At 37.4% G+C, this 19152-nt stretch overlaps 1 protein-coding gene across 2 annotated transcripts in view; it reads left to right on the forward strand.

Annotated features, from left to right (window-relative positions):
* The window catches only part of LOC122069070 (ubiquitin-like domain-containing protein CIP73), a 19818-nt gene extending 881 nt beyond the window's left edge, over positions 1 to 18937 (forward strand). The window contains exons 2-16 of one of the 2 annotated variants that reach the window (XM_042633019.1): positions 2981 to 3133; positions 5221 to 5338; positions 6303 to 6410; positions 7864 to 7982; positions 8078 to 8146; positions 13484 to 13645; positions 13775 to 13844; positions 13941 to 14119; positions 14497 to 14661; positions 14747 to 14818; positions 14910 to 15042; positions 15136 to 15606; positions 16709 to 17112; positions 17409 to 17486; positions 18460 to 18937. In XM_042633019.1, coding sequence (XP_042488953.1) covers positions 3005 to 3133; positions 5221 to 5338; positions 6303 to 6410; positions 7864 to 7982; positions 8078 to 8146; positions 13484 to 13645; positions 13775 to 13844; positions 13941 to 14119; positions 14497 to 14661; positions 14747 to 14818; positions 14910 to 15042; positions 15136 to 15606; positions 16709 to 17112; positions 17409 to 17486; positions 18460 to 18468 — 2286 coding nt within the window. In that variant the 5' untranslated portion in view covers positions 2981 to 3004 and the 3' untranslated portion in view covers positions 18469 to 18937. Of the gene's footprint in view, positions 1 to 2980; positions 3134 to 5220; positions 5339 to 6302; positions 6411 to 7863; positions 7983 to 8077; positions 8147 to 13483; positions 13646 to 13774; positions 13845 to 13940; positions 14120 to 14496; positions 14662 to 14746; positions 14819 to 14909; positions 15043 to 15135; positions 15607 to 16643; positions 17113 to 17408; positions 17487 to 18459 lie in introns of those variants that run through there. The other variant, XM_042633025.1, reaches the window with a different exon arrangement.
* Positions 18938 to 19152: the final 215 nt, after the last annotated feature.

The raw sequence follows: 19152 nt of genomic DNA on the forward strand, positions 1-19152 counted from the left end.
TTTTTGTTAAATGCAATCAGGGAAGCTTTCATTTGAAGCCCAGCGAAAGTTTTGGTCTTGCATTTGCTTAATCTGAAATGCAAACTTCCAAGAATAAATGGAATTCTAATCTGATGGGAACGATATTGCCAAATTGTTCCGTCAAATTATTCATTTAGGTTCCATTAAAATGGGACACCATAACCAGCATCTAAAGAATTGATATATTGGATTCTGGAATACTTACCATGCAATTGTCTTATTATGTTTTATGATTGTCAAAGTTGAAGAGATAGAACTGGAATTTCATTCGAGGGAAATGAAACTGTTTTTATTTTAGCGACAAGTAGATGCTAGAGGCTAGAAAGTGTACATTCTAGTAGGAATAACCTTATATGTTAACTTGTTGAATATAAACAGAAATACTTTATGTATTTTACACCATGCAAATAAAGAATAAAGAACAAGAATACTCAATCACAAATAAATATTTTGATGTCTATTATTTTGTAGACCAATTAATGCACTGTACCGGGAAATAAAACCTGAAAAGAAAATCATGTGAATAGCTGGCATGCAAACCATCTATTTTTGTTCAAAAGTGCCCGTAAATGACAGGAATTGTCTTGAAAGGGGAATCATCCTTCTTTATTTGGTGATAGTAAAGCTGGAGTGTTGCTATGCAAAATTTTCCCAATGATTAGAATCTTTGTTCATGTTAGAATGTAGAAAATCTTCTCTCCATGTAAATTCAAAAGTAGAAGCGTTCTGATGAAACTGACCTTTAATTATTGCTAATGTAAAGAAATACCTTGACTGAAATCTGTTGTCACTGGAATGATTTTGCTTGCTATATTTAATGGACATCCGAAGTTGTTGCCTGTGTTATCAAAGTTGACTCAAGAGAGATGCAATCATTACTGGAAAGAATATGTCATTTTGTGCACTCTAGATATTATGGCCATTGTTAGTGCTATCCCTCTTATCTTCTAAATGTATTTTCTATTCTTTCCTTTTCTTCATTATTTTTCCTTTGGTTATATTCATATATGTAATCCTCGTGTCCACAATCATGTTTTTCCTTTGTACAACTCCCCTCATATGGTGACTTCCTTTTCAAGCATGTTGGTTGTAAAACTTCACTCTTTCAATCGATCCTCTTCTTCAATGCGCTTTAGGTTTGTTTTCTTTCTTTACCAAGCCCACTCCTCTGTCCCACACATCTAACCAGCTCACGTGGTTCACCGTTCCGCCGAAAAACTCCTAGTTGGTGAAGCGGAGGATAGTGTGCTTTATGCGCTTGCTACTTTTATCCTAGCTAGAATAGATGTGTGCCCTACCTCACAACTTCGGGAACAAGATCTCTCTTCAGAGCCATGGTTCATTGACGAATGGGCTGCAAACTACATTAATTTAGCCAACCAAAGACTCAATAGGAGTTTACAGGGCCTTCCGGTTTATAGCCAAAAAAGGCTTTCCGACCAAGCAAGAAGATGGATGCGCGTGCTAACGTGCAACCTCTTTGCGCTAGGCACTCTAGAGTTGATTCTTTTGCCCTGATCAAATATAATATATTTCTTTCCATTCCTCGTGAGCCACTTATTTCTCTGAAATTAAGAGATCAAAGTGATTGATGCATGAGTCATGGCTAATCATTATTTATTTAAAATATTATCTATTCATCCATATCAGTGATTGTAACACCCAGTTTTCCACAACATTATTGGCCCTGTTTCCTTTATGGTAGTGCAGAGAGCATAATTTAGATGTGCAGTAAGTGTGCACATGCATGCAGAAATCATGATTTTCAACGCGTCGCATAGACGTCCAGGATCTCTTGGTTGCCTAGGTGTCGCTCATGTTGAACTGCCTAGGAGGCACTTTGGCAACTTGTTGGTGTTGCCTTGGTTTTTTCCCCTTCCACTGCCTTGTGCCGCGTAGCTGCCTTGTCAACTGCCCTTATGCCTGTGCCGGATTGTGCACTGAAATGCGATCTTGATGTCCAAATTTGTATATTTGTACATCTGAACCAGTTTCAATGTGTACTCAAATGTTGAAATTTTTACACAATGTGGTAAAGATTTGTTGTGGTGGTTCTCATGTGGGGTAGTCTTAGTACTTACTGCCTTCATTATTTGTTGTTTTTGCAGCCCAAGTCCCTTTATACAAAGGGATCTGCAATTAAGTATACGATCTGTATTTCTTGATCGTGCAAGGTGCATGATTCATGTTACTAGCACATTGGCCTTTATAGAATTTTTTTTTTTTAATTTCCTGCTCTCTTTGTTTTTCTGCGTGTATTATTATTATTATTATCTTTTTGCATCTGCAACTGATGTCAAAAATGCACTTCCTTCATTGTTTTAAGTTTGGAAATGACCAAAAATTTCTTCAATCAAAACTTTGATTGAAGCATGATCTTGGACATTTTGCGATATAATGGTCTTAATGTAATGGACCAAGCTGAATTTTAATGTCAGTTATGCACGGTTCTAGTAATGCAAGGGATATAAACAAAATGCTACCAAATGTTCGTTAATGCCTTGTCCATGTTTTCATACCAGATGCAGGGTTTGACTCTTTCATTGAAAAACCGCGCTTTTAACTCCTTTTATAGGCACAGTTTCCATCCATTTTTGTGGAAGGTTATAAAAATTTAAACTTGGTCTTGCATTGATGCTTTTTGGGTTACTTCGCAATGTGATCTACTGGTTTTGAGGAAAATATTGGTGAGATAAATCTCTTAGGCCAGAAGAAAGAGGGTGTTATGGATAACCTTGTACGTATGGTCTACTTACAGTAAATTAATATTTATGTTCTTTTGAAGATCTTTTCCTCTATTTTTGGTGTTCTATATCCTTGAGCCTGTGGACAACAATTTGAATTAGTCTCTTAAGTTCCTTTTTGTAAAGAATAACATCTTCCTTGCTCTATGGAACTGGTTATTACACTACCACTGGTTTTAACTTAATACAGTTGTTAAATGTTGATATCCCTTCAGGTGCTAAGTTGGTTTCTGATAAGGATGGGAAGTAATGGTGCTGATGAAGTAATGGTATCCGGAGGTGATGATGCGGAATGCTCTGAGGCCACTGTTGAGATAAAGATAAAGACATTGGATTCCCAAACTTATACTTTGCGTGTAAACAAATGTGTAAGTGTTACCTGTTTTCTATTCTTAATCCAACTGAGCATATTCTGTTTATGGACGTAAAGCGGTGGGTTAAATGAGTCCATTCCCCACCTAAGCATATGCTATAGTTGCGTTTCAGGTTGGAGCATGGTATGTTTTGTTGACCTGGGTTGCGTTTAATGCGAAACAAAATTGATGGAGGGGTTGAGAAGGGGGGAGAAGGGTAGGTTTTGGGCATCTCACCGAGGGCCTCTCACCCAATTGCATCCCATAGCACAATGACATAAGCCATTTTTTTTTTTTTTTTGTTCTGTTGTCAAATTCAAAATCTTCTTTTCATTATAATCGATGGGCTTTAAATAGCCTTAGTGCCTTACTAATGTAGGGATGGATTGGACCACCAAACCAGACCCAAGACTGCAGGATTTTATAAACCAGAGAACAACCAATAATCACCCAAAATTAGGCAGCAAACAACAGTCCAGAAGTAAGAGTCAAACAGTCCTTGTAAATCAGAATTTTCAAACCAGAATCTGGAGTTTCTGAAATCAGAGATTACACCAACAAATGGACTAACCAGCAGCAGGTATAGAGTATTTAATAAGCCACAATCAGAAACAAATGCCATAGGAACAGGTAAGTCAAACCAGATATGAAATCTAGGCAGAAACACAGTCGGCCAGAAGTATTTAACACCTCAGATCAGACAAACCCATGGTCTGATTGGTCCCAAATTAAGGTCAAACCTCCCTCTTAATAAACCCAACAATCAATCAAAAGGGGAGGGCCATCGGCTAGCTAGATCTTCAGAACAATATAGGGGCAGCAGGAGAGAAACTTGAGATTTCCAGAACCAGAAATCAAAAGCAGTTCAGATCCCTTACCTGGTTTGAAGAACCTTGCAATTAACTTTGAAAAGAAAGAAATAATAGTTGAAGAGACCTCTTGGACTTCACGCCGCAAAGAGTCAATTGGATCATACACCAATTCCTTCAGCCTTGATCAAACACAAGACAACTCTTCATGAAGAAGGCAATAGCAACAACCATTATTTTTTTATCAAAATCATTCTAGGCTTTTAGGAGCCTCCTTTTCTTTATTTATAATGTTAATGGGGGAGGGAATTACAAAATAGAAGGTTCCTCAAAAAGGAAACCAAATATTCTCCTAATACAATAGTTACCAAAAACTGAAATTAGAAACTAGTTGAAAAAGGAAACTAACTACTAATGACTTGACTCAATTAATAACTTGACTCCTAAGGAAACAAATATAACTCAAATCAAGCCCAACTAAAAGGGAAACTAATGAAAATGGAAACTAATTAGTAACCCCGTACTCAATCTTAGAGCCTCCCCTTTTGAGACCCATAAAAGTGGTCTATTACACTCAAAACACATGGGATCAATGGCCTAACATGTATGGAACCCAACCCTAGGCTTATTCCTAATAAAACAAGCCTATTTTGGTAATTAATCTGCATCACTTACATTGCTTGGACACAAAGAAATAACAGAAAAGGAAACTAATGGATTGATTCTAACTTCCTAAACTGACTTGAAAAATAAACTTCTAAATACTTTGCCTTACATATAAAAAGGAAACTATTAACTTACTTGACCACTAAGCTAACCAAATAGGAAACAAAGTACTAATTAATAAAAAAGGAAACAAATCTTCATGCTGCTGCAATCGATGGACAGCTTGAGGAGTTGTAGAAAGGCTGCTGATATCTTCAATCAATTGCGTAGCTGGCTAGGCTTCTAGAGGTTCCACTTGAAGACAAAACTGCAGGGGTTACTGTTCTTGTGAACAGTGTTTTCTGGTTTTGGGCTGTCTCGATGGGACCAAGGTGGGGGCTGGCTGGTCCAACATTGGACTTGGTTTGATGGGGCCAGCAGCCACTTGTGCAAGCTTGATCACATCAGGACAGCTTATTTTACATCATTTTAGGTAAGTATGCCTTTAAGTAGCTGTCGGTACCTAAAAATTGTACAGTCAGCAAGACAATGCATGTTTTTATTTTCTAACTTCTATCCATAGAAGTTATCTCTCTCAGATGGTCCTACGGTTTAAATTTTCTGTACCATGTTCTCAATGTTCTGCAGATGCCAGTTCCTGCATTGAAGGAACAGATTGCTACTGTTACTGGGGTACTATCAGAACAGCAGCGCCTAATATGCCGTGGAAAAGTTTTGAAGGATGATCAACTCCTCTCTGCTTACCGTATCCTTAAATTTTTTGTATCAGGCTTCAGTATTATTTTAGTTATAAAGATGCTTCAGTGCTCAATTGGTTTCTTAAACATAAAATGCTAGGAGGAAAAATATCTCTTTGCTACCCTCCTACAATATTTACTAGGTTACATGGTTTTGTAGAAAATACTTGCATATGATCTGTAGATTAGAGATGTACCTATGTTGGTTTTTATACCTTAGATTGAGGTACTTCTTTGCTACTTCTACCAAAACATTTTTTGTGTCCGTTGCTTTTGTTTTTTTACTTTGTATCATAGTTTGTGCATTGAAATATTCACTAGATGCATTTTATTACATTTGAAAATATATTTCCATAGTTGTGCTGCTATTGCATTTTGCACTCTTATAATCATTTGATGAATTGCATGCTATGTCACTCCTAGAGTAGGAAATCATCTCATCCTTGTCAGCTAATCCATTGTTGTTGATGTTATATTTTCCCTTGATTTTTCTAGATCTTCCTTTATCACTTAATTGTGGACCTGAGCACATTTGTGTACACTTTATGGTGGCTAAATGTTACCTACATGATCAGTTCCCTTTGCAATGGTACCAAGATATAAACAATGCCTGTCATCTATTGATATTGATGAATCTGTGAAGAAAGCATGTTCTGACCTTTCATCAGATGACTCCTATTGATCATGGTTAATTTTTCTGCACTGGATTACATGCATCAACAAATAGCAGAAAAGTGTGTATTAGTTGAACTTCCATATTGTTTTCCTTTGTGTTTGCATTTTTTTGATTGATCCTTCACTGCATTCTTGATTTGTGATATTTTGTAGGATATTTGTTAGTATCTTACCTTGTTTGTGTTGTTTGCACTTTGTGCCATCGTGTCATTCTTTTCTACATGGTCATTTCTAAATCTCTGTTCTTTGAATGGTGGTCAAATTTATCTGGAGAATGAGTCCTTAACTTTGATTTAGATGTGGAAGATGGTCATACTTTGCATTTGGTTGTTCGACAACCGATCCCACCTTTGTCTGCATCCTCAATGGGTTTTTTGGGATCTGAGGGCTTACCTGACCACCCAGGTTTATTATTCCTCCTGAGGGTTTTTTCTGATACATATATTTGAATGTATTTTTTTTTTTTTTAACACATGGAATGAATCAAATTCTTTAAATTTCTTCTTGGTAGCCTTTATAATCTTTATCTCCTATTTACCTTCCTTGAATTTGTGATGAGGATAAAAGAAACTAATAGAGCATTAGCATCTGGAGAACCAACCCTGCATTATTTCCATATTTAGGTAAAGATTTTATTCAGAATCAAAAGGATAGAAAAGGCAGATCACTGTGATATGCAAATGATCTTTCATATAGATGATGTCCACCCAACTATACCTGAACAAAGCGTAGGAGCAACCACTAGAATTTACTACGATTAAGTCATTAAGCCATTAAGGTACTGAAAGTTCAATATTGGAGATAACTCTTCTTATATGTACTTGCCTGTGCACTTTTATCTTCAAAAGTCCAGTTGTTTCCATCTTTCCAGGCTAATTATCCCTGCATCATTGCTCAAAAGTTGGGGATGAATGGTGTTCAAAGAAATGAGAAGTCATTTGGCCTCATTGACCTTAGCTGTCCATAGGCCTTTAAAGGGCATTCAAGATTTCAAGTGATGCCCTCCGCCAGGCCGGCGCCCCGTCTTCGCGGCTGTCTCTTCCATGAGGCCAGCTTCTCTCTTGGCTGTGGCCCTCTGCAAGGCCCGCACCCCGCCGCCATGCCTGCCTTTTTCTTCTGGTACTTCAATTCATGTCTTGACGGCTGGAAGTTGAAGTGATGAGATATGATGGTAGGGTTTGGTGGAACCCTACCTGAATTTTCCTTGTTTGCCCCTCCTCCTGCTTGGGGCTTCTGGGTTCTTGTTCAGCCCATGTGGGCTTTAGAATTTTAAGTTGTTGGGCTTATTGGCTCTTTTATTTTAATTCCATGTGGGTTTTGTGTTGTAATGGACATGTCACAAATGATATGTCTTCTTCTCCTCAAGCCCATTGGGCCTTGGATGCTGTCTTTTCTGGACTTTGGTTACCCTTATAGGGTTTGTAATCTCCCTTAGGGGATATATTCTCCCTCCCCTTTCTTTTTAATGCATTTATTAATTCACCCAAAAAAAAAAAAGAAGACTTCAAGTGATGCCGGAGGCCTTGCATATGAAACTAAATACAAAATGTGGGTATTTATTGACTAGGAGCTGTATAAAGATTCAGGTAAAATTATTTTTTGTTATTTTGACCTGCTAAATATCAATGTAGAAATCTATTTTGATTCTGAGACTAATATTGTATTTATACTAATATAGGTGAAGCCTGAGGCTAGGGAAAAATTGACCAAATTTACCTTTGCATTTCTAACTTGTGCATATTTACTTGTTTTCTAGGAAGTCATAATGCATCAGTTACCTTATACCCACTATATGATTTTGTCCAAGTGACAATCTCAGTTTGAGAATCAATTGATCTATGAACATTGTAATTTGCAGGAACTGATCCTACGTTAAGTGCTGGTCAGAGTCATGGTAATCATGTGGCTCATAGTGTAGTACTTGGAACCTTCAATATAGCTGACCAAGGGGATGGCGCTATTCCAGATCTCAACCGGGTGAGTTATTTGTAGAGATGAAGTTGGACCTTTTGTTTTATTGATCAGTCTTATCTGGGTTTAATGACGCTTCCTCTTCTTATATGTCTTAGCAGATTATTTCAACTGTTCTCTCATCTGTTTTCAGCAATATTGGAAGTGGTAGCGAAGGGGTCAATCATAGGGTAACATTCAATGACAATACCATAGAGACCTGTTATTGCTTTTCTGATTTACATTGTACTCAGAAGGAAATGCGGCTGGCAATGGGGCAGTTTAACTGGTGCATCTTTCCACCCTTCCCCTCCCCATTGGGGTTGGGGTATGTTTGTGGTCTGACCATTATTGGTTAAGAGTTGGTTACGTTAGTTGAATAACTCCCTCATTCCTGTGATACTCATCTCTCAGCCACACTTGTCATATTGTCACCTCAGTTCCCTTGTAAATTAGTGAGACCCTAGCATGTTTCATAGGGAGGATTAGGTTCTTGTTCTCTAATAAGTTTGACTGGTCAAATGATTTTATTTTTACATGGGACTTTTTGTATTAGGTTGAGCACAAAACCAGCTTTCCAATAAGTCTAGGATTGCTTAAATCTAAGTCATAATGAAAAAGTTATATTCTGGTTAAACTTATTTTAAAATTCGCGAATGTTGTTAAGATCTTCTGAATGAAAATAATTTTATGGACTTCAAAACAAAAAATTATTTTATCGCACTTTTGATTTTTTCCAATGTTTTACCATGATATGATTTATGAAATTTTTGGGATTGAGAAAAACCCAAGCATTTGAAAGTTGAAAATCGCCCCTTCAACAAAAAATTCAGTTTTTTGTTCTTGGATTGGAGAGTTGACTTTATCCTTTGGAATATTTAAAAACTATTTTTATTGGATTCAAAGAGGGAGCTATTTATTTTATTTTATTTATGAATAACATTTTAAGTACTTAAGTGATATTTTACATAAATAAGTGTTGTGCCTTGCAGTAAAGTGGTAGTCGCCTAGAGCCCAACTAGGTTGCCTGGATGCCTAGTCATCGCCTAGGTGATGCCTTGACAACTATGAGACAAACTAGATTAGGGATTGATGTCAGAACCAAATAACAAACCTAAAGATAGTCAGAAATCGGAGATAAAACTTGGAAAACTGAACTTGAAAATCGATTAAATTAAAGTCAGACTTGTAATAGGAAACCAAGAAATTAGTTTCAAGTTTGAAGTTTGAAACTATAAGAAAGTTCAGAGCAGAAACCAATTGGTAAGTACGGAAGCAGAATTGAAATCCTATGGTTAGATTTGAAGTTTAAAATGCATAGTTAGAGTAGGAATTCAAGAATATATAAATATATATATATATATATATATATTCTAAGAACAGACGCAGAACTGAAAATTGATTATGAAGAGAGAAGAGAATTGCAGAAACTGACCTTGTAATCAATGGAGAAGAGAAGAATAGAGAAGAAATGAAGTCTAGGACACCAATCCCGTATGCCAAGCTCGACAATTTCAAAACTCTTGAGTAAAGAACTCATATTATTTACTCAAAACATCTCTAATTGATGGGGGTGTATTACATATATAAAAATACTTTGAATAGTTCCTAAATCGACTCATAAAAGGACACTCCTAATCACTTTCTAATGTTGACTTTAATTAAATATACTAAACCAGAATTCTTGAAAGCTATTAATATTCTAATCTTAACTCGCATACATAACTACTAATCCCGTGTTGTAACTTTATCCCCTCTTTATAGGCTTTTACAATGAAAGCCAAAAAAAGGGTCCAACCTGTAATATAACTACCAAAAGGTTAATTTCAGCCCATTGGATTGCCACCAGCATGTTATGGGCCTCGCAAGCTTGTGTCAGCCTCCATACGAGATCATATTCTAATGCAAGTATGCAACTGTATTAGCCAACCCATGTATTCTGATGTGATCTTTGATTTAGTGTGGACCATTGACTCAAATATGATCCAATGTTGGTTGAACATAGGCATTGACCCTTGCTGGCCTGCTTGAAATTTTAAAATTTCTCTTGGCCTTATTTACAGAATTTTAGGCCGCTGGTTTCTATTCCAGTCCTTCAATTTACTTTTAAAACTGTGAACCCGTTTGACTCAGTTATCTACCTTCTGGTTATGCTCTTCTACTAATTTTCTTTATAACCATACTAATGGCTATCTAATTACCCAAAGACTGGGGTTAGAATAACCAGCAGTGATCCAGAACAGCAGGTCAACAATAACCTTAATAGAGAAAACCAGCAACCTGGTTCGGAGGGCTCTGATCTGGTTGATTGGCCTAATGAAACACAGGGCAAGGTTCCTCAAAATTGGATGTAATTACAATGGCCAGATTAAGAGATATCAATGGTTTGCTAAGATAGAGAGTGGCTGAAAATAGAATTCCAGAATTAGAAACAACAGGGATTAATGGCTGAACTGAGAATAGTAAGTGGAATCTATCTAAATAGAGATAAGAATATAGTAGCTAAGGCTCCGTTTTTTTCCATGTAAAAAGGTAGAAAAGGAAAATTTTCATGTAAAAAGGGGAAAAAGATCAATTTTACATGAGGGAAAAGTTTCATGTAAAATATCATTTGAATGGAAAATTTTACAAAAGAAAAAAAAAGGCCTAAATGAAAAGAAAATACCAAGCAAGATGGAAATTGAAATTAGTAAAAAAATTTAGAACCCAAAGCAAAGATGGTGTTGTCGCCATGGTTCGTAAACTCGAGTTCGCATGTTTCGCAGGTATCGACATAGGTCAAAACCAAACCATAGGGGATTTTAAAAATCTTTTGTTTCGACCTGGTTTCGACAAGTATTGACCAAAATTCCCATGTTTCGACTGAAACTTGGGAAATTTTGACCTTCTCTTGTGCATTTTGTCTCCCAAGTGTGGGAAACTTGGGGAAACAGTGGAGATTTTCATTTTTTGGCACTTATTTATTTGAAATATCATTTAAGTAAATGATTTCATTTACTTAAGATATTATTCATAAATAAGGAAATCCCCCCTATTTGAATCCAATAAAAATAGTTTAAAAATCAAATTCCTAAAGGAAAAAAGTCAACCCCCCAGTCCAAGAACAAAAACTGGATTTTGGTTATAGGGGCGATTTTCAACTTTTAAATGCTGGGGTTTTTCTCAATTATGGAAATTTTATAAATCCTATAATGTTAAAACATTGTTAAAAACTAAAAGTTCAGTAAAATAATATTTTGTTTTGATATCCCTAAAATTATTTTCATTCAGACGATTTTAACAGCATTCACGCACTTTAAAATAAGTTTGACCGGAACATAACTATGTCATTGCAGCTCAGATTTAAGTAATCTTAGACTTGTTGAAAAGCTGATTTTATGTAATACCTAATACAAAGAGTCTCATGTAAAAATAAAAATCATTTGACCAGTCAAACTTATTATAGAATAAGAGCATTTCTCTAAATGTTGATTCTTTATAACTTAATGTGACTTAATGTTTTTTTTTATTTAATGCGGCTAAATGTTGATTTTATTGACTTGATGTAGCTTAATGTTGATTTTTTATGATATAAGGTATATATAGCTTACTAAATAATGTTAGAAAAGATAACATGCGTGCCTTGAGGGTAGTGAGTCACTATTTGGATGGAACACCTTAGACATTCTACTTGGAAATGAGTCACTACTTTCGAGTGTTGAGTAATTGAGTCACTATTGTTCAGTGTTGATAGATAACTATCGATGATGTAATATTTTTATCTATTTTGGATCATTTGGATTATGTCTTATGTTTTGATGTAGATTGTAGACTATATATAGTTATTATGTAGTAAAGTTTCAGAATTTAAGCCAAGAAGTCAACGTAATGATTATCGAACCTTTGGTTCACCACACAAGTAAGACTTTGAGTGTTTTTTTTTTTTTTTAAACTAATGATGTGAATGTGTTAGAAATGTTTAAAATAGGTTGAACACAAAAAATCAGACAAAAAAAATACTGTTTGGGGGTCGAAACCTAAGTTTCCACCATATCGAGAAAAATTCCCCGGTATCTTTGAAATTTCTCAGGTTTCCACCGAAATTTCGTTCTCCTCAGAGGTCGAAACCCGGTACCGTGAACCTTGGTTGTCGCTAGACTTAAAAGAAAATAGAGAACTGCTCAACCATGAGGGAGATTGATGGATTAGTTTGGTGGCTGTTCCAACTCTAAGAAAGGATCTGAAGTTTGGAAGAAAACAACAGATTTTAATGGACAGAATATTAAATAAAAGAGTAAACAGAATTAAAGAAGGAAACTTATATGCAAAAGCTTTAGGGAAGGAGTAGATCTGACCTTGAAGAATAAAGAAGAGAAAGAGAGAAAGACAGAAGGAAGGATATGTTAGGCCTCTCACCTAATCATGGAGAAGGAATCACTCTTAACTCCAGCCTTGGCATCTCACCAAGGCTTCCCTACTGTGTCCCACAGTAGAGCAGTTCTGAATCCCACTGAAGTAAATTGTTTCCCAAATTGTTGGGGTTGGTATGGTCCCCTTCTTTTTATTTATAACTACATGGAAATAAGCAAAATAGGAACACCCCACCTCCCCCCCCCCACAAATGTGTGGAATTAGGAATCCCTTTCAACCTAAGTTTTTCCACAAAAAATAGAAACTCTTCTAGAACTTGACAAAATTGAAACTAACACTAATCCCGTATAGGACTCAAAGCTCTTATATTTGTGCTTATAGAATTGGCCCATTACAATAATAAACCCAAACGTACTAAGCCCGTGGTCCATATAACTCATTGGACACTCGAAATGAAACATATTGGCCCATTTTTGGTCCAGTCCACTGGCCTGCTACTTGTTCTGAACTGCACCGCATACAGATCTTTGGATAAACAATACAAGGTGGGGTACTCAACAACATGTTTCTTTCTGAAATATTGTCCTGCCTCCTCCTTTGCCTTTTAAATAGAACTGAAGTTGGTCTTAATGTATGAAGAAAGTGAACAGGGTAAGAAGATACCTCTTTAATCCGATTTCCATGTATGTATACCAATAGGCCGATAAAGCTAAGACAGCCCCTTCTTATGCTCCCCTAAAGTGTGAAATCCGAACGAGATTCATTTTTCCTTGCCTTTGAATAGAGCTCTGGGAAGGATATGCAGAAATTTCCCTCCACAACATAAATCTTGAAATATGTGGTGAAAGTTCGGTCTATCAATAAAAAATGTCTTCTAAGGACTTGAGCTACTCTGGAACTCCTTTCCATTTGCTCCGATAAGAAATACAATACCTAGTTCGAATCCCGGTCCCTATTTGTGCTAATATAAATTGCTCCAGAATTTACCTGAGCTTTTAGGCTCTTCGCCAAGATTCGAACTGTTTTCTTCTAAGGGGCTTTATTTGCTTCAAGGGACTAGGCCTAGGCCTAGGCCTTCCATATAATGCATCCAGCAGATCAGATTCCAAAATACTGGATGATAGTTTTCATTTTATGCCTAAGTGTTTAGAATTTAATTTTTTTTTTCCCCGGGACAGGAACCTAGCTCAGAAGGACATGAGAGAACATCTGGTGCCAGTGGTGTTTCACAGGCAGTCCGATCTCAACCTGAACAATCCACCACCAGTGCACAATCTGCTCCACTTCATAGTGGTTTTCGAATTCCAACAGCGATTTCTTTGGGGCCATTGCAGCCACCAGTAAGTTTCATGGTCTTCCAATGTCAGATCACTGTCATACATCTTCCTTTCTTTATTCATGTCATTACTTTTGTGCTTGAAATGTCATGTTTGATGATGAAGACACTATAAGTTATTTGCTTTATGTAGGTTATTCCTGATTCTTTAGCCACTTTGTCCCAGTATTTAAGCCACATGTTGCATGAATTCAGTGTGAATGGTTAGTATTCTTCCCCGCCACAGGTGCTTGTTATTTGTATCACACATTTTATGCTTCTGGTTCATTTGATGGTTGAAAACATGTGACATTTGCTAGGCGGAAGCCAGAACAACAATGCTGAAGTTGCTGGCATCCATAGGAGTGAAGCACGAGAATCGGGTGCTCCTTCACGTTTAGATGCTGGTTCAGAGGGGCTGCCGACACCAGCAGCCTTGGCAGAGGTTATGTTGTCTACAGGACAAATGCTGATCGATCAAGCTGGAGAATGCCTGCTTGTATGTACTTAAGAACAATCCTTTGCTTCTTTATATATTGTTAGAGCATTTGTATTTGTAAAGAGTAATTTTGGCAAAACGATGTAGTTGGGATAAGGTTATGGCTGTTGTTGTAAATCCATTATGTAGTTATTTTGAGGTAGGTGGGTAGTTGGATTGGAGACAAGTCTTTAGCTGGTCTGCTAAATGATTTATTGTCTTTTCTTGGGTTTTTGGGGGCATATCAACTCCATTTTGGTAACTCACCCCAATTCGGGAATTCTTGACACGATTTTGGAGAAGGGATTTGGAATTTCTCAAACCTTTGATACCCAATCTGCTTTCTGTTGGTTAGTGTACTTTATCCACAATACGTTCTTATCCTTATCTTTTGGCAGCAACTAACCAGACAACTAGAGGACCAAGCAAATGTTACTGATCCACTGGCACGGATGACCATTCAGTCTAGTGCAATGAGATCTGGAATTCTACTTCAAAATTTAGGTGCTTTTTTACTTGAACTTGGTCGGACAACAATGACATTGCGAATGGGCCGTGCACCGGTAATTCCCCCCCCCCCCACCTCAATGAGTTCCCCTCTGTTTTCACTGTATCTGCAAATGGTAATATGACTTTTAATTGTTACAGTCTGAAGCTGTAGTTAATGCTGGACCTGCAGTATTCATATCCACATCTGGCCCAAATCCTATAATGGTCCAGGTTATACTATATTCCCTGAATATTCTTTTATTGATTTTCTGTGGTTCTTCCCCTATATTCTTCCTTTTTCACCATGAATATGTTTGAGCAGCCTCTTCCATTTCAACCGGGAACAAATTTTGGTTCAATCCCCATGGGAGCTGTAAATCCTGGTTCTGGTTTGGCTGGCGGAACTCTTAGTTCTGGATTTGTCCCAAGGAATATTGACATACGGATACGCACAGGTGCTAATTTATTTAACGCATTGGCTTTAATTTTCTTGATGTCTGGTGTGCATAAATTGTCTGATAATTAATCAATGTTCATTTTTTTGGTAGGGTCTTCAATCTCTACAGCCAGTACTAATCAAGGGGAGCAGGCAGGTGCACAGCAACCTCAGATGCTGGCAGATACATCAAGAAGCTCTGGTGGTACAACATTTGTCCACCAAGTATCTTCAGGGGCATCAGGTAATCTACCCTTTACTGGAGATTCTGCAGTACGGGTAGTACCCATCAGGACTGTGGTTGCTGCAGTACCTGCCCCAATCAGTCGACCACCATCTAGTACACCGGGTGGCTCAGTAGGCCTGTTCTATCCACTTCTAGCAAGGGTTCAGCATGTAACTTCCGGAAATTCGAATAATGCAAGAGGTTCTCAAGTGGCTAGTGAACATCAACCCGGTGCTTCTGAAACCAGGCAGCAGCCAGTCCCAGCATTTTCAGTGCAAGAACAAAATATGGGTTCAAACATTTTTGTTTCTGTTAGAGATGGAAATTCAGGAACCACAGTGACTGAGCATCCACAAGGTAGTGTAATGATTCTTTTCTGTTTCTTATGCGATTTGATGTTCTTCTCAAAATTTAATTTGGGATGAAGCCTTCAGTTTGGCCTCATATTGTTTATCATTTAGTGCACTGTACATGGTATCTAAATAGCGCTTAATTATACAAAGTTTTGTTCTTGTTAGTTCTCACATCCGATGGTCTGGAGTCAAAATTGTATCCTCAGTTGGAAGGCAAGTTGAATTGGATTAAATTGTGGATCCTCTTGCAAGTCTTAAGATTTTATCCATGAAATCTGAAGAAAAATATACAGATATTAAAATGCTCAATTTATCAGATTATTATACCCATCCATTTCTTTCAAATCCTTCATACATCATACGAATCGTTAGTTAGCAAATTTACACTTCGACTTATTCACGTCTTTTGCATTGATCAAGTTACAATAGCTATGAGTAACATGAAGTAAAACAATTATCGAGGAAAAAAAAGAGGGGGGGGGGAAAGAAGCAAAGAGTTGCCTCTATGAATTAATCTCTAAATTCTTGTACAATACAGAACTGTTAAAGGTTATGGATGGAGAAGAGGGTGGGAGGGAGGTAAGGGTGAAGGGAAGGGAGAGGAAGAGATGTAGCAGTAAAAGCTCCCAGGATCCATGGGATCCTATTATGTTATGAGCTGGAAAGGGCAAACAATTTGGTTTGGATCGTGACACTTAAAATCTGTTGACACTGCTTACAATGAGTGGACATACCTTTCCATTTGGAACAAATGCCAACCACTTAAAAAAATGACTCTTATCCGTTTGACTTCATACATGGAGAGCATCCAAAAATGCCTGATGAATCCATAACTGACTACTGTAGGCTGGTCAATAGACTGCCTAGTTTGGATTATTCAGACCACCTTGGTTTGGGGAATCACGCCATAGATCAATCACATAATTAGACCTAGGAATGTTTCAATGAATTTACTTGTGGCAATGTTTGCACACTAAACCTCTCATTAGGACATATGTATTTGTGATCTGTCACTTATGGCATAGGATTTTGTTTAATCAGGTGATCTGAACATTCAATTGGACTTATTAGCAGGAGCTGAATGTCAGCTTACATGTTCTCTGTAGGAAGCTTTCCAACTTCTAGTTCAAGACAACCTGAACCATCCAATTCAAGTAATAACATTCTACCAAGTGATGGGATCCAAAGCGACCACGGAACTTCAAATCAGATCCCCAACAGATTGGATGAGTTGCTGAGGACCATTTTCCCTGGGGAGCATATTAATGTTAGTGATATCAGCTTCCAAGGCATGCCTACAACTTCAGCCACTGAAAGTGCTGGGACAACCAGAAGTGCGGCGGATGCAAGGGAGGTGGCAGCAGGCATTGATTCTGATGGACTCTTCTTCTCTAATTTACTACGACAAATCATGCCCTATATATCTCACATCGGAGCTGCTGAGTCAAATGAATCACCAGGAAGCGGAAATAATTCAGAGCATATAATTGCTCATGGTTCCTCTACACAAGTATGCATCATTCAAGGCACACACACACACACTCGCGCGCGCGCACACACACACACACACACTCACACACTCACACTCACACTCACACTCACACTCACACTCACACTCTTACTCTTAGACTTGTAAATGGAAAGATTATTCCTTTGTTCCCCCAGATTTGTGATGCACTGATTAGTGATATCCCAGGCTTGCAAAAGGCTCTGTATGAGTGCATTCGTGTGTGTGTGTTTTCAATGAGCATGAAGGATTATGCATCTGTGTTCTCGTCTTCATAACTGAAAAATAAATGTATACAGGCCGAGGAGAATCCAGATGTTGGGACGTCATGTCAGCATGGTGATCCTCCAAATCCACCAAATTCAAAGCGCCAAAAGGTTTGCTGTCAAGTACTCTTTACCATCTATCTCTCTCCCATCTCCCCTCTCCTGCCCCCTTTGGACGACCAAGCATCAGGATAACTGTTTATCTAGTGTTGAATTTGATGCTAAAGCCTTTAAACATAATTTATATTGGTATAAATATAGCTTTCCTGGGATAACTGCATTGAATTTAGACTTGTTACTTTTGGTGTTGGAAATTTTGAACTTCCTGGCAGTCCTAATCACGTATATTTTAAAAGTTGCTACATAAATCATATTTAATTAGCATGTCATGCTTTTAGTGGTGAAATCTGTGATTCTTTATGATAAAGATCCGACTGGCTTCCTGCGCCCATTTGGTGGTGCTGATCCTTTCTCTGAGGGATCATGGATCCTCTTGGAAATATGGAAATTGATTATAACATGGTATGGAAGAAATTAATGGAATTAATGGTCACATTCATACAGTGATGCCTCCTCTCCCCCAGACATTTAAGAAATCCCTTAAGAGAGTGAGCCAATCCAATGATAGATCCTGGTCCAAGCTGTATAGCAGTGTAATGTGTGCAGATTGTCTAAGGTCTGCTTGATGGTAACCCTAAAGATCTGCATTTATAGATCAAATGAAAATTCTAATGATGTTGAGACTTGAGATCAAACTAAGGGCACATTATTTATTTAAGTATACTAATATGGTTGTCAGTTTGAAAAATAAAAAATGTGACTGAAAAAACAAAATCAAATGGCCTTGAAGTGTGTTGAATTATTTCCAGAGGTTGTCAAGTCCTTTTAAAATGCTAACAGAATCTAGGTAGTTGTTTAGGCAGGACAGAAAGGTAGTAAAAGAAAACAATGACCTGATATCTTCACTACTGTGATACAGGCTCCTTGAATATTGAGAACGTGTTTTTTTTGTTTACCTTGGTTGAGAATGAGATTTCCCCTCATGTTGTATCCCTTGTTCGTGATGGTTGATTTCTTGATGCAGAGGGAGTGATCTGCCTGAAAATGTTGAGCGCTTACAAATTCATTTGCATGGGAGGGAAGATCTTAATGATGATACAGCATAGAAGCATTGCTGTGTTCTATGATGGAGTTATATTGGGAGGCATGCCTTGGTGCCATAATTGCATGATGTACATCTTGAATTTTTGTTTTCCATTTGGCGTCGTTGTAAGAAGGTGACAATATTGGGACCTTCTCGCTTTTGCTCTCGATGAAACATTTTTTTTTTCCTCTCTACCTTTATTTATTTTTTTTTTTTTTGGGGGGGGGGTTTAGATAACTGCCTTTAGTTGATAGATATATATATATAGAAGCATGTATGTTCTTGACATTCGAATCGTTATGTACATTGGGGAATTAAATATGTAGCCTTTAAACTTCAATTTTTGTGGTGGATTTGAAGTACTGTTGGAACACATCTAGTATGAGAAATGTGACTTCTCAATCACTTGCAACACAAATATAATCAGTGTTTACTTTTAATTACCTGTTGCTCCCTTGTTCTTTATTTTTAAAAGTGAATGTCGTGTGTCACAAGACTCACTATAGAAGGTAAATGCCAGTCTGGGACTCTGGGGTAAGGTCCTGGTAATCCTGCTATATATCTCCAATGACTAAAAGGCTCAGGACCAAGGGACTGATGGCTTCATGGCTACTGGCTAGTATTTGTGACAAA

Source organism: Macadamia integrifolia, chromosome 2 (assembly GCF_013358625.1).
Source record: "Macadamia integrifolia cultivar HAES 741 chromosome 2, SCU_Mint_v3, whole genome shotgun sequence".
Lineage (NCBI taxonomy): Eukaryota > Viridiplantae > Streptophyta > Magnoliopsida > Proteales > Proteaceae > Macadamia > Macadamia integrifolia.